Source organism: Saccopteryx bilineata, chromosome 1 (genome assembly GCF_036850765.1).
Source record: "Saccopteryx bilineata isolate mSacBil1 chromosome 1, mSacBil1_pri_phased_curated, whole genome shotgun sequence".
NCBI classification, from domain to species: domain Eukaryota; kingdom Metazoa; phylum Chordata; class Mammalia; order Chiroptera; family Emballonuridae; genus Saccopteryx; species Saccopteryx bilineata.
In genome coordinates this window covers 48987710-49003726 of record NC_089490.1, presented here as the reverse complement: position 1 = coordinate 49003726, position 16017 = coordinate 48987710, and the positions used below count along the sequence as shown (strand labels likewise).

The window sequence follows — 16017 nt, the reverse complement described above, 5'->3', positions numbered from 1 at the left end:
CTATGGGAAATGAGAAAAATCTATAGAACTATCTTAAAGAAGCTTCTACATTTTTTCTAAATAAAAAGAGGACTTTAATAAGGCATACTTACAAAATTAAAGATACGTTTTATAATGTTACAGAATGAAATTATGCTACTAATAAGCCCTTTGTTAATATATGTAACAACTAATCATCTTAAGGAATTCTATGCATTTAATTTAATCTTTTACTCTGTAAAGTGCTTCAGTATAAATAGAGCTTAAGTGAGTAAAGACATATAACAGCTTACCTTCTAGCTGTATCTTGATAAAATCTAAACAAAACTAAAGAAAAGAAAAAAAAGATAAATTAATGCCAGTCTAGATTTATGAAGATTCTGCTATACTTGGTACTTAGACTGCAGAGAGCAGAACAGAATCCTCTAACATGTGCTTAAATATAAGATATCCTCCTCACTCCAAAATTCTCTCTCAGAAAGGTAGGCTCCATCTTTTTATTTAAGTACCGAGAAAATTCTTCTACTATTGTTTCTCATAACTTCAAGATGATTTATTTCTCATAATTTCAAAAATAAGTTGATAGATTACAAAAAAATACCTACTCTTACCCAGATACACTGTTAATATCTGGCCATACCTATGCAATCATTCTTTTTATGTATATAGTCATTTCCATCTAATAAAACCAAAACTTCATTCCATATAGCCCTGGCCGGTTGGCTCAGTGGTAGAGCGTCGGCCTGGCGTGCAGAAGTCCTGGGTTCGATTCCCAGCCAGGGCACACAGGAGAAGCGCCCATCTGCTTCTCCACCCCTCCCGCAGCCGAGGCTCCACTGGAGCAAAGATGGCCCGGGTGCTGGGGATGGCTCCTTGGCCTCTGCCCCAGGCACTAGAGTGGCTCTGTTCATGACAGAGCGACGCCCTGGAGGTGGGCAGAGCGTTACCCCTGGTGGGCGTGCCAGGTGTATCCCGGTCAGGCGCATGCGGGAGTCTGTCTGACTGTCTCTCCCCGTTTCCAGCTTCAGAAAAATACAAAAAAACCCACAAACAACAACAAAAAAACCCTTCATTCCATATATAGTTCTACTCAAATGAGTTCATATTCAATTTCCTCAACTGCTCAAAATTGTCCTTAATTGCTGCCTTAACTTTTCCCCAATCGATGATTCTGTTAAGGCAACATTATATGAGTCTCTCTTGTCTACCCGTCTAGCCCAGAAATAAACCTCCCTCTGTTCTTCATGACATGGATTTTGAAAAACCCAAGCTAGGTTCTGCAAAATATATATATTGGACTGTATTACATTGGAAGGCACATGATGGCAGGCAGCTCCACTACTGAAACAAGCTTAACTAGTTGTTGAAGGCAATATTGTATGTCAAGTCTTTCCACTGTAAAGATATATTTTTCCCTTTGTAATAATTAATTGGTAATTTGTAAAGAGAAAACTTGAAAGCTTGTGAATATCCTGTTTTTCAATAACCTTTCACCCAATGATTTTAACATCTATAGAAGATCTTGCCTAAATCATTTATTATTGGTGGTTATAAAAAGGTGATGTTCTTTTTTATTGTGTAGAAGACACATTAAGCCTGATATCCCCTGAATAATTATTTTGTATGTTTACATAATTTAAAAGAACCAAAAATAAATTTACAACTTTTTTTTTTTTAACAGAGACAGAGAGAGAGTCAGAGAGGGATAAACAGGGATAGACAGACAGGAACGGAAAGATGAAAAGCATCAATCATTAGTTTTTTGTTGCACATTGCGACACCTTAGTTATTCATTGATTGCTTTCTCATATGTGCCTTGACCACAGGCCTTCAGCAGCCCGAGTAATCCCTTGCTCTAGGCAGAGACCCTGGGTCCAAGCTGGTGAGGTTTTGCTCAATCCAGATGAGCCCGCACTCAAGCTGGCAACCTCAGGGTCTCGAACCTGGGTCCTCGGCATCCCAGTCCGACGCTCTATCTACTGCACCACCGCCTGGTCAGGCCAAAAATGAATTTTAAAAAGCTGAATGAATACATACAGGCATGACTAGATATATGAAAAGCAAATTTAGTAAAATGAACATGAAGAATCTAGTGGGGAATTTTCTTTGTGTTCTCTGTAAATTCTTTCAGTTTGAAATTTTTCACAATGTAGCCTGACGAGGTGATGGTGCAGTGGATAGTGTCAGCCTGGGACGTTGAGCACATAGGTTTGAAACCCTGAGGTTGCCAGCTTGAACCTGAAATAATAGTCATGACCCCACGGTCACTGGCTTGAGCCCAAAGGATGCTGGCCTGAAGCCCAGGGCGCTGGCTTGAGCAAGGGGTTACTGGCTCAGCTGGCGGTCCCTGGTAAGAGCTTACGAGAAAGCAATCAATGAACAAATAAAGTACTACAACTATGAGTTGATGCTTCTCATTTCCCTTCCTGTCAGTCTCCCTTGCTTAAAATAAAAAAAATAAAAAAAAAATCACAAGAAAATACAAAATAAATTTAAGTAATTACAACTGCAAAGTCTAGAATGTCACCAAACATACCTTTAAAAAGATCATGTTTAATAACAAAAAATAAAAGATCATATTTAAAAGTAAAACATTAGGGGGTGAGGGGAAGGGTGTAAAGAGGGACAAATATAAGGTGACAAAAAATCATTTGACTTTGGGTGATGGGTATACAACATAGTCAACAGTTCAAATGCTATAGAAATGTTCACCTGAAACCCATGTACTCTTATTGATCAATGTCACCCTGTTAAAAGTTAGTTTTCTAAAAAAAAAAAAAAAAAAAAAAAAGTACAGTGGTCCATCATCTATCGCAGAGGTTAGGTTCTAGAACCCTCACAATAGGCAAAAATCTGCAAAGAAGCAACCTTATATTTATTTTATTATTTATATATACAGAACACAGTGTTCTGGTTGGTCACCTCCCATCCATCAGCCAATAGTGTGCTGTGTATCTCACGTGGGCAAACTAGCTCAAGCAGAAGCAACCATAGCTGCGTTTTCCATATGTGCAAAGTACATTACACATTTTATTTTGATTTAATATTCTTTTAATATGTTTTTAATTAATATTTTTTTATATTGCTTTCACTTTTTTAGGCTAGAAAATGCTTATTTTACTGCAAAAATAATTAAAATAAATATATAAAAATACTTATATACTACAAAATCCCGCAATATAGCAAAAAACGATACAAAAGTAAATAGATACAATTTAAAATCCCACGATACAAAATTAAATAGATAGTTTAAAAATCCAATTCAGTGAGACGACGAAAAGTGAACTGCGGCCTGACCGGGTGGTGGCACAGTGGATAGAACGTCAGACTGGGATGCAGAGGACCCAGGTTCAAGACCCCGAGGTCGACAGCTTGAGAGCAAGCTCATCCGGTTTGAGCAAAGTTCACCAGCTTAGACCCAAAATCACTGGCTTGAGCAAGCGGTTACTCGATCTGCTGTAGCCCCACGGTCAAGGCACATATGAGAAAGCAGTCAATGAACAACTAAGGTGTCGCAATGAAAAACTAATGATTGATGCTTCTCATCTCTCTGTTTCTGTCTGTCCCTATCTATCCCTCTCTCTGACTCTCTGTCACTGTATTAAAAAAAAAAAAAGTGAACTGCGATATGGCAAGGGACAACGGTAATACATTATTAGTTCCACTGGAACAACATGCTAGATAGAGACATCATGAATGGGTACTTGTAGCTTGGGAAACATTCCAACAAATACAGAAGCCGAAGTTACAGCCTTTAGACAAGTATGTTAGATGACTTAAAAAGTAGCAATATAGATGACATAAAGACTAAAGTGGAAGCATTTGAATAAAATTGTTGCATGAGATATTTGCCATTTAAAAATGTAACTAAATTACTAACAAGTATTAATATATGGTATTACTAATAAGTCATTTTTTTAGTTTCTAGGTGGTGCCAATTCTAACACTGAGTGAATTTAAAATAATTAAATTACCTAATAATAAATGACTGTTAGATATGAAAAAACATTTAAAACAAAAAATTTTAAATCTGTTTCTCAGCTTAATAATGACATGGTAGACAGACCAGGGGGTGGTGCAGAGGATAGAGCGTCTGACTGGGACGTGTCGGACCTAGGTTCGAGACCCCAAGGTTGCCAGCTTGAGTGCGGACTCGTCTGGTTTGATCAAGGGGTCACTTGGTCTGCTGTAGACCCCCCCCCCAGCACATAATGGAAAACAATCAATGAACAACTAAGGTTCCACAACAAAGAACTGATGCTTCTCACCTCTATCCCTTCCTGTCTGTACCGTCACAAAAAAAAAAAAAACGACAACAAAAAAAACGACATGGCTGATAAATCATTTCACTGCGCAACATAAAGGAAGTTATGTTAAAAAAAAATGTCAAATCATCTTTCAATACTGTATCTGAATAAATTACAGATCCACTATACCTTATCAAAAATGTTCTTTAGAAACAATCCATGGTACAAGGGAATTTAATAACAGATTGCAAACTTCTACATTATAAGCACAACTACTTTTTGGCTGAAATATTTCCTTTAGTATTTTAATTTTAAACAATACCTGTATCAACACATTTTATATTACACATACTGCCTTTTATTTCTCAAAGTAAATTCACAGTTTTTCTTCACCAGATCCTATATATACTAATCTGTTATTTTCCTGTAAAAAAATTCATTTAATTTTGACCTCGTTTTTGCTAAATAGCTTTGAGATTATGCAACTTTCAACTAAATGTCTAAATTATCAGTCTTAATTATCATACTAAGGAATTCTAAATAATGGTGTTCTAAATAATTTGTTACCTGACAGCACCAGGAAAGATAAATCTGTACCATGAAGTCTTGTAACAAAACAGAAGCTTCATAAATCCCAGAAAACCCTGACACATAACAATGTTATTGGCCATTAATAAATAGTCTACATTAATTTGCTCTAACTCTCTGGTTTTTAAATCATGAGAAGCTGGAGTTTTTTGATGAGAAGAGTAAAATGCTGATTTCCCAAATAGCTTTTCTCTCATAAGAAACTGGGTCGCCATTTTATTATCTCCTATAAACTAATCTATAAAGTTTTCTTCCCTTTTTATCATATTTATCTTAGAGTCATAAATCCTAGAAAATAAATGGCTATTATAATTTAAATGATAAAGCTACCTTTCCTGATATGATACCATGTACGTTATTAAAGATATTTCTTTTATGCATAAAAAGAAATACTAGGAAACGGTTTGAAAGGTTAGAAATAAGAAATAGATCGTCAAGGCATACCAAGTCAGGGAATTAAAGAGGTTTACAAAATAAGTGCAGTGCTAAGAAAGATTAATTTACCAATAATGTACAAAACATATTAGAAAGAAGAAAAATAATGACTAAGAAGGCTAGTTAAGGAGATTACACTACATTCTATTACATCAAATAGAAAATGCACATTTGAATTAGATTTGTAGCAGTAAAGTAGTAAGAAAACAGGTATGACAGACAAAAATGAACAGACTATATAAAGTCATTTGGGTTTTATGGATAATGAATTAATCTCACGCCTTTTGGGTGACTACTGTACTCCAATGATCTATTTCTAGGAGTCTTAGTACTACAAAACATTTTTTTCTGCAGACTCCAAACTTTTGGATTCTTCTTTCTGTCATTATATTCTTTAAAATACTCTTTTCATGCATTGAGCTGGCATAAGAATAAAACAGTAACATACTGGATGGTGCTTTTTTTATGATGTTTATTTTTTAAAAGATTTTATTTATTCATTTTAGAGAGAAGATAGAATGAAAGAGAGAGAAAGAGAGAGAGAGAGAGAGAGAGAGAGAGAAGGGATGGAGAAGCAGGAAGCATCAACTCCCATTTGTGCTTTAACCAGTCAAGCTCAGGGTTTCGAACCGGCAACCTCAGTGTTCCAGGTCAACACATTATCCACTGAGCCACCACAGGTCAGGCTGGAGAGTTTTCTAACTCAGTGAAAATAGATATTAAGAATCTTCCTACAATGTATGTCACTACATTGAACAATGAATTATGATAAATTTTTTACCTACTGATTTTCATGGTGAGGAGCTATTTATAATTGTTTATATACTCAATAAATATAAAATCTCAAAATCATTTTTAACATTCTATTAAATATTTTAACTTACAAATTATAAAGTTTTACATATTAGCCATGTAATTTTGAATCTTATAACTGCTACAATGAGCACTTAAGGATGTACTTACAATTACAGGCTCTATTAATAGCCGAAAAAGTGTTCCCACTCTTATACTTCGACAGTTTAAAATGACACTTTCAAAGGAACTTTGGCAGCTTAAAGATACAGGATCAACTGGAGTTTCTTGAGAAATCCCTTTGCGACGTTTTAGAGGTGTGTTGATAATAGGATTACCAAACTGAAAAGGAAAGAAAAAGTCATTAAGTTAGTAAAACAAAGCTGTGAACTAAGAACACACGTGCAAATAACTAATATGAGAAATCTATCAAAACTTAGGATTACTTCAACAATTAGATTAAGTAAAAATTAATTGATTTTATATAATAGTAAACTGTACTATTTCAAATAGCTGTAATTTATCTAGTTATTACTTAAAATGCAAATAATAGCCCAGCAGTGAGAAACAGTACTCTGGGAATCAAACTACTTGGCTTCAAATCACTGCTAAACCATCTTTTTATGATCTGATTTTGTAAACTTAGTAACTCCATAAGTTTTAGTTTCCTAAACTGTAAAATATGAAGAGTAAGAATATCTATTCAAATGAGCTAATGCCTATTAGCAGCTTAGCACAGTGCTTCACACCCAGTAAAATACTGGATAAGGAAGAAATACAAATGGCCAACAGATATATGAAAAGATGCTCATCTTCTTTAGCTATTAGAGAAATGCAAATCAAAACGGCAATGAGATACCACCTCACACCTGTTCGATTAGCTGTTATTAGCAAGACAGGTAATAGCAAATGTTGGAGAGGCTGTGAAGAAAAAGGAACCCTCATACACTGTTGGTGGGAATGTAAAGTAGTACAACCATTATGGAAGAAAGTATGGTGGTTCCTCAAAAAACTGAAAATAGAACTACCTTATGACCCAGCAATCCCTCTACTGGGTATATATCCCAAAAACTCAGAAACATTGATACGTAAAGACACATGCAGCCTCATGTTTATTGCAGCATTGTTCACAGTGGCCAGGACATGGAAACAACCAAAAAGCCCATCAATAGATGACTGGATAAAGAAGATGTGGCACATATACACTATGGAATACTACTCAGCCATAAGAAATGATGACATCGGAACATTTACAGCAAAATGGTGGGATCTTGATAACATGATACGAAGCGAAATAAGTAAATCAGAAAAAACCAGGAACTGTATTATTCCATACGTAGGTGGGACATAATAGTGAAACTAAGAGACATTGATAAGAGTGTGGTGGTTACGGAGGGGAGGGGGGAATGGGAGAGGGATAGGGGGTGGGGAGGGGCACAAAGAAAACAAGATAGAAGGTGACAGAGGACAATTTGACTTTGGGTGGTGGGTATGCAACATAATTGAGCGACAAGATAACCTGGACTTGTTATCTTTGAATATATGTATCCTGATTTATTGATGTCACCCCATTAAAAAAAAATTATTAAAAAAAAATACTGGATAAAAGTTAGCTAGTAACAGTGGGTAGTGATTGTAGTACCTGAATTAAATCAACCCTTTTTTTGTAAAGAAAACTAATAATTTAGAAGTATGGTTATCTACATTACAAAGGATGCTTCTTTATATAGTAAAAATTTTAAACTGCTTGATTTGTTAAATTAAGATATTTCAATCACACCCACATGCAAGTTAATAATATATTATTTTTAAGTATATAATTTAAAGTACAGGTAATTAAACATGTTAAAACTTTATCATCATCACAAGAATAAAACATCATTTTGATTAAAAACAAGAGAAAACGCAGAGATAGGGACTATTCTCATTACACCTGTTGTGACATTTCTATAATCTATGTCACAGGAAAAAAATGTTAAAACAAAATGTAATACATACACATATTTATTCCTGTAAATTGCTCTTCCAGGCTTATTAACAGATTTATCATAAATATTTTCTGAGACATTGGCCATGGCCAGTGCCTTGGTGGACATAGCGTTTGCTGGGCATATGAATGTTCCCGGTTCATTTACTGGTCAGGCACATAGGAGAAGCGACCATCTGCTTCTCTCCCCCTCCCTCTTCCTTTTCTCTTCCTCTTCCCCTCCCACAGACAGCCTCTCTATTGGTGCTAGTGTTCGCTCCAGGGTGCTGAGGATGGCTCTGTTGTTCCAGGGCATCAACCTCCTCAGGGGCTAAAAATAGTTCAGTACTTAAGCCCCAGACCCAGGTGGATACCGGTTGGAGTGAATGTAGGAGTATACCTTACTATTTCCCCTTCTTTCACCTAAATAAAATAAAATTAGATTAAATTAAATTTTAAAAATTTCCCAGATATTAATAGAAACCTATCGGGTTTAAAAACATTTTTAGCTTTAGAATTCTTTCTTCAAATAAGAGGTTATTTAGCTCAATAATAAAGTAGGTAATTTAAGAGCTGCTTCAGATGAATCTATAGTAGAGACTGAGTATGGAACCATCCTTCCAAGAAGCCTCTAAAAGATCTCTGAAAAACTCTAATTGTTCAGTGTGCCAGTTTGAAAACTGCTCACCCACAACTTCTATCATATGGAAACCGATTATTTATTTAACTGAACTTTCCTATGCTGATATCTGAATTCCTTCTGATCTTTTCCCATAACACACTATTCTCTAAGAAGCATTTTCGCAGCTAAATCCTGGTATTATAATTACTGTTCAATTGCCCTTCAGCATAGCTATTTAACCAATTGGCACACCCAACATTCCATTCCTCCAAACACTATAACATGAAATACTACTGTACTTCAAAAGGTTTTCAACAATGACACTTAACAAAATATAGTTTTAATTTTATTTTCAATACTTCACTACCATTCTGAATTCTTTTTATCTCCAGTACTCATTTTTCCATGGTTTGCTTCTATTTTTTTATTTTTAAGAAAATAAAAATATAACCCTGGCCCTACAGCTTGCTTGGCTGGAGCGTTGTCCAGGTGTGGAGGTTGCCAGTTTGATTCCGTTGTCAAGGAACATACAGGACCAGCTTGATGTTCCTCTCTCTTGCTCTCTCTCAAACAAACAAACAAACAAAAAACCCATATATACATGTTTTTTATATATGGACAGAAAAACATACATGTATATATATACACATATAGATATATGTTATGTATATAAAGAACTAATTCACACTTTGTCACAGTTTGCTATTTTTTCTTTGTTTACATTTAACTATCAAATTATGTTTATGGTGTTTTGGTACATTGTTCTGTACTTTTCATTTAATCAAATATATTAATCTTTTCATTTACTATTATTGCTTGTGCTGAAATGTTTAGAAAGGCATCCTTCAAGATTTTATTAAAAATATTACTATTTTTTCTTTTATTCTTAGAATAGCTTTTTAAATATCTTATGATTCCCATCTTAACAACCACGTATGGATGTTTCCATATTTTTGTCTATATTCCTATAATCCCAGACATGTATATGTGAATCTATATAATTTTTTTACAGGTTTTTTATTTTTTTTTAAAGTTATTTACAAAAGAAAATATTCACATATTTCTCCATTTTGGTATTCCCATTTAACAGTACCACGCAGAAATTGTTAAGTCATTGATGTAACTTTAATTTTTATTTTCAGTGGCTGTACAGTCTTCATCCATTTCCATATTATTGTGCAATGCTTTTATATGCAGTTGTGGGACAACAATCATGATCATACATACAGTCTTATGTACCACAGTAGGAAGATTTCTTTAAAACTGGGTGTAGGGAATGAATTATTTGGTCATTCAGTATACATTTAAAATTATTTCAATAAATATTTATACACTGCTTTTCACAAAGGTCTCAACAACTTTCTTTTCCATCAGCTAATTACAAAAGTACCTCTCCTCAGATTCCTGCCAGTAGTATATATGAACTGAGTTTGCATCAATTTTGAAAGTCTATTTAAAATACTGTTAAATTTTATTTTCCTTAATCTGCACTTCCTTACTAAGTTGTATTATTCATGTGGTAGTAGTTTATTATCTGAACTTCATTGTGGGTTCAATCCCCAGTTGGGGCATATGGAGAAGCAGACTGATGTTTTGGTCTCTCTCTCCCCACCCTTTTTCTCTAAAATCGATAAATAAAAAATTTTAAAAATAGAGTTCTAAGTCTATTACAGACATTAACATAGAGTATGTCATCTGCATTACAAATATTTCTCTCTAGACCTATTGTTAGTCTCTTGACATTTTTTTTTTTTTGTATTTTTCTGAAGTGAGAAGCAGGGAGGCAGAGAGACAGACTCTCGCATGTGTCCAACCAGGATCCACCTGGCATGCCCACCAGGGCGTGATGCTCTGCCCATCAGGGGCTTTGTTCCGTTGCAACCAGAGCCATTCCAGCACCTAGGCCAACTTTTGCTCCAATGGAGCCTTAGCTGCAGGAGGGGAAGAGAGAGCCAGAAAGTAGAGGGGGAAGGGTGGAGAAGCAAATGGGCGATTCTTCTGTGTGCCCTAGCCAGGAATCCAACCCGGGACTTCCACATACTGGGCTGATGCTCTACACTTAGCTAGCGGGCCAGGGCCTCTCTTGACATTTTTATCTTGTCCATCTGAATATTTTGAAAACTTCATACAGTAAAATATAACTGTAGAACAATATAGTTGAACACAACCACGTTAAAATGACTTCTTCCTGCTCCCAAATTATACAAGTATACTTGTTTATGCTAACATTTTGTTGTAATTTTAATATTATTTCTTACTGATTATTTTACACTTTGAGCTTCAATTGAATGTTCTTCCAAATCATATTTTAAGCCTCACTTAATGAGTTACATCTTTTTTTTCCTATTAGTGCTAAATTACTCTCCAAATACTTACATCCCAAAGGGGAGACATAATTTGAATACATGTCAGTAAATGTAAAAAGTACCTGATCTTTCATTCTTGCTTTTCTTGGCAATGGAACTGTATTTAACTCTGAATCTGCTGGAATGCTTCTTAGTTCATGCTCTGCTCTACAGGTATTTTCATTTAGTGCTGCTTCTACTTTTCCAGTGGATGGAGCTGGGGAAGAACATGCTGAATCAGCAGGTTGAGGAGATATGCTCTCTCTTCTGATAGTCCTGTCATTGTCGTCATCATCATCATCACCATCATCATCATCACTGGACAAAATGACTATAAAAAATATAAAATACTTCAAGTATTTCATTACTGGCAGTTAAAAATGTAAATATACTATGTACTAAAGTGGGGAATATATCCAATTTGCTTTGGAGCTCTACATATCTGAGATTAATTAAAACAAATGAAGATACAATCCATTCTATCTGATGAAAAGTTAATTTTAGAAAATAAAAATAAAGAAAGCTTAAGAATTGGCATCTCTTTTTTACAATATACAAATATGAAACTAATTATACAGTCCACCATCATTACTTGCAAAGAAACATAAACAAATAAAATGTTTAATCAGTAGGTCTATTTCAAAGTTCCAAAAAGCTTAAGTATGAAGATAACTTGCATACAAATTGTTCACAAAAGAGCATGCATTTTTAAATATGTAAAAGTTCATGTGATGACAATTTTATTTCACACAGGAAATCACTAAAATCACATTGGTCCTTGTAAGAATCTAAAGCAGTGCCTAATGCTCAATTAATCTTATTGAATAAATGTACATAGGTAAGAAAAGACATCATGAAGGTAATTTACTCTTATACACTATACTTATTAAACTAAACATTATCAAAACCATCTTCTACATCATAATTCCCCAGAGCAACCCAATTTCCCTCAGTCACATTCTAACACCTTACTCTGGTTTATAAATGTAATTAATCTAGCTCTTGCCTACTTCAACTTCCTTATATTACTCCATTTTTCTGCTTTTACGCTACAGATAGACAAACCATTTATTCTGTTCCTCAAATACCGGAGCTTGTTCCTGTCAGATCACAATTTCCCTAATTCTCTGCACTTTTGTCATCAAATATTAGCTTAAATACCACTTTTTGCTTGACCAACCAATCTAAAGTAAACACATGAGCACTTGCTCATTCACATCAGGTGATTTAAATTTTGTTTGGGTTGTGCATGTTTACTTGCTCATTTGTCTCTCTCCACACAGGCAGTCCCTGGTTTATGAATAAGATAGGTTATGTAGGTTTGAAAATGTTGAAATGGAAAAATAAATACTATGTTAAGACAAACATCTAAGATGCATTTAATAGGTAAATGCTCCTGTCACAACTTACATACAAATTCAACTTAAAAACAAACCTACAGTACCTATCTCGTTCAGAACTTGGGGATTACCTATACATACAACCTATGCCTTGTTTATTCCCAGTGTTTAAAACAGTGCCTGGCTCAGAAAAAGCATACTAAAATAATCTGTTGAAAAGTGCATCAACTTTTAGGAGCAATTTTCCTTTTTAGTGTCCTACACATAAAGCCTTAAGATTTTCTGAATATTATACATGTCCCTGAGAAGAATTTTTTTTTTTGTATTTTTCTGAAGTGAGAAGCAGAGAGACCCCCGAATGCACCCAACTGGGATCCACCCAGCATGCCCACTAGGAGGCGATGCTCTGCCCATCTGGGGTGTTGCTCTGTTGCAACTGGAGCCATTCCAGCGCCTGAGGTTGAGTCTAGGGAGCCATCCTCAGCACCCGGGCCAACTTTGCTCCAATGGAGCCTTGGCTGCGGGAGGGGAAGAGAGAGATATAGAGAAAGGAAAGGGGGGAAAGGGTAGAGAAGCAGATGGGTGCTTCTCCTGTGTGCCCTGACCATGAATCGAACGCGGGACATCCACACGCTGGGCCAACGCTCTACCACTCTCAGAATCTTTTTTATTTTGTTTTCTACTCTCAGGAGCAAATGCTAAAACTAGATCTTTTTCAGAACTGGTACTTTATTGATAGAATGAATACCTAACAGGCCAGATTTGATGATCTAAGCAGACTTACACATACTTGAGAGCTAGGGTTTTGCCATGTAGCTGCTATTTTCCTCAGCTTTTCCTCTCTGTAAAACTGACAATAATGATACCTATTTCAAAGGCATATCGCAAGAACATATGTAAAATGCTTAGCACAGTGCCTAGTATTCCATCTACAATTATTTTTAGGTGCTTCAAAAACACTGAAATTTCCCTATCTACTATATCAAAAACTGATTTTAAAGCCCAAATATGGCAACAGGAGACTTGTACAACATAGTTCTTGTTTTATTGACTTAAATGAGAGTTGTGATCAATGTCACCATATTTGTAAAGTATATAGGGAGTGTGCAAAGATGATGTTATATAGTTAAGTAAGTAGCTGTTCATAGCTGCTTTAATTCTATATAAAATATATTCTAATATATAGCTAAGATTCTTTATCAAGGTCAGCTACAAACTGAACTGTCCTCTCAAAATTCTACGCTGAAGCTCTAATCCCCATATGTGACTATATTTGGGAATAGGGCCTATAAGCAGTAATAATGGTTAAATGAGGTCAAAAGGTGAAACTTCTTTGGTTAAGGTAGGACTTGTGACAATATAAAAATAAGAAACAACAGAGGTCTCTCTCTGTGAATACACAGAAGGCCACGTGAGGGTACAGGAGAAAGGCAGCCATCTCTAAGACAGGAAGAGGCCTCACCAGACATACTACATACCAACCCTGACTGCTCCTTGGTCTCGGACTTTCAGCTTCCAGAACTGTGAGAAAATACATTTATATTGTTTGATCCACTCAGTCTGTAGTACTGTTATGGCAAGCCATGTACATTAATACAGGGTCTTTGTATTTATAGTCCAAATTGTTCCCATAAATATCAGTATGCCCTCCTTCATTCTGGGATCTTTTCAAAAGTTACTTTATCAAAGGTGCCTATTGCACCACCTACCTAAAGTAGTATCCTTTCTGACACATTATAATTGTCAATCTCTATTGCCTGTACCTGCTTCACTTTTAACATAGGATTTATTACTACATGAGACATTGCACATTTTATTATTTGACCACCCACAACACAATAAAAGCTTCATAATAAACTACTATTTTAATAGAAATACAAATTTTAAAATGATTAAGTATATGAAGAAAACAGACTTTGAAACCAGAAAAATGTTTTTTAAAGTCTATACTCCAATAGTCCATATGTATATGTTATTTATTCAATCTACTTAAGCTGAGGTTGCCTCAATTATAAAATGGGCTATATTAGTACCTATCTCACATGATTGTGAAAATTAAAATAGATTAGTGTATACACCTTTACCACAAAGCACATAATATAAGCATACAATAAATGATATCTTTTTTTTTTTTTTTTTGAGAGAAAGACAGGAAGGGAGAGGAAATGAGAAGCATCGACTCATAGTTGTGGCACCTTAATTGTTCATTCATTGATTGATTTCTCATATGTGCCTTAACCAGGGGCATGTGGGTGGGGCTCCAACTGAGCCAGCGACCCCTTGCTCCAGCCAGCGACCTTGGGCTCAAGCCAGCGACCATGGGATGTCTATAATCCCACACTAAAGCTGGTGAGCCTGTAATTAAGCTGGTGGCCTTAGGGTTTCGAACCTGGGACCTCAGCATCCCAGGTCAATGTTCTACCCACTGAGCCACCACTAGTCAGGCATAAATGATATCTCTTATTATAAATATAAAATATTCTTAAATTAGAACATAATTTTTTATATACTTACATGAGAAATACTTAGTCTTTAATTTTTTTACTTTAAGCACAATGGAACAAATTTTTAAAATAAATTTTATTTATTAATTTTAGTGAGAAAGGAAGGGAAAGAGGGAGGAGAGACAGAGAGAGACAAAGAGGAACATCAATTTGTTCCTGTATGCACCCTTACAGGGGATCAAACCAGAGACCTCTGCACTTCAGTACGATATTCTACCCAACTGAGCTATCTATAGTCAGTCAAATTTGTGTTTTACGGTTTTAATTCATGGTTGATATGGTTAAGCTCTGAAAAGTAAACTGCTTAATACAGCTAAGAACCATATGGATTTATTTCCTTATATTATCAGCCTACGTGGTTGATGTAGACACTGATTTATTTTGTACTTGTTTACTTATCAACTTAGCTTTATTAATTTCCAGTTCCCCTCATCTTAGAAACTTCCTCAGAATGTTGTTTCCTATCTAAAGTTTGGCTCTGTAATAAAAGTAACGGCCTAATAAGTGAGAGTTTTCTTCATGTCTTACCATTAATAAAAATCTCACCATTAGAAAAGATTCAAATAGTATTAACAATATTTAATATTGCATTATAACACATTATAATGTATCGCCTGACCAGGTGGTGGCACAGTGGAGAGAGCATAGGACTGGGATGTGGAGGACCCAGGTTCAAGACCCCGAGGTCACCAGCTTGAGCACAGGCTTATCTAGTTTGAGCAAAGCTCACCAGCTTGGACCCAAGGTCGCTGGCTTGAGCGAGGGGTTACTCGGTCTGCTGAGAAGGTCCACAGTCAAGGCACATAGGAAAAAATAATCAATGAACAGCTAAGGTATTGCAATGAAAAACTGATGATTGATACTTCTCTTCTCTCTCCATTCCTGTCTGTCTGTCCCTAACTATCCTTCTCTCTCTGTAAAAAAAAAAAAAAAAAAATCCACCCATTAAAAAAAATAACAACACTATAATGTATGTATCATAAAGTAGTCATTCAATATCAGCATTATCACAACATCATAATAGAGTATAGGCTACACAGCCATTATACGGTATCTTTTTGTAACTGTGTTCTAAGAAATAAGCTAATATACTGGGATATGTTACAGTTTTTATATTGAATTTAATTAAACACAACTTGACACTTCTGAAGTTAAAAAACAAGTGCTTAATTCTATCCTCTTTAATTGCCAATTTTTAG

At 35.3% G+C, this 16017-nt stretch overlaps 1 protein-coding gene across 8 annotated transcripts in view; it reads right to left on the bottom strand.

Annotated features, from left to right (window-relative positions):
* SENP6 (SUMO specific peptidase 6) overlaps positions 1-16017 on the bottom strand; it is a 139302-nt gene that overhangs the window by 39210 nt on the left and 84075 nt on the right. For all 8 annotated transcript variants that reach the window (XM_066253854.1, XM_066253882.1, XM_066253858.1 and 5 more), the window contains 3 exons: positions 11058-11305; positions 6213-6383; positions 273-306 (listed from right to left, as the gene is read on the bottom strand). In XM_066253854.1, the coding sequence (XP_066109951.1) occupies positions 273-306; positions 6213-6383; positions 11058-11305 (453 nt within the window). The remainder of the gene's footprint in view (positions 1-272; positions 307-6212; positions 6384-11057; positions 11306-16017) is intronic.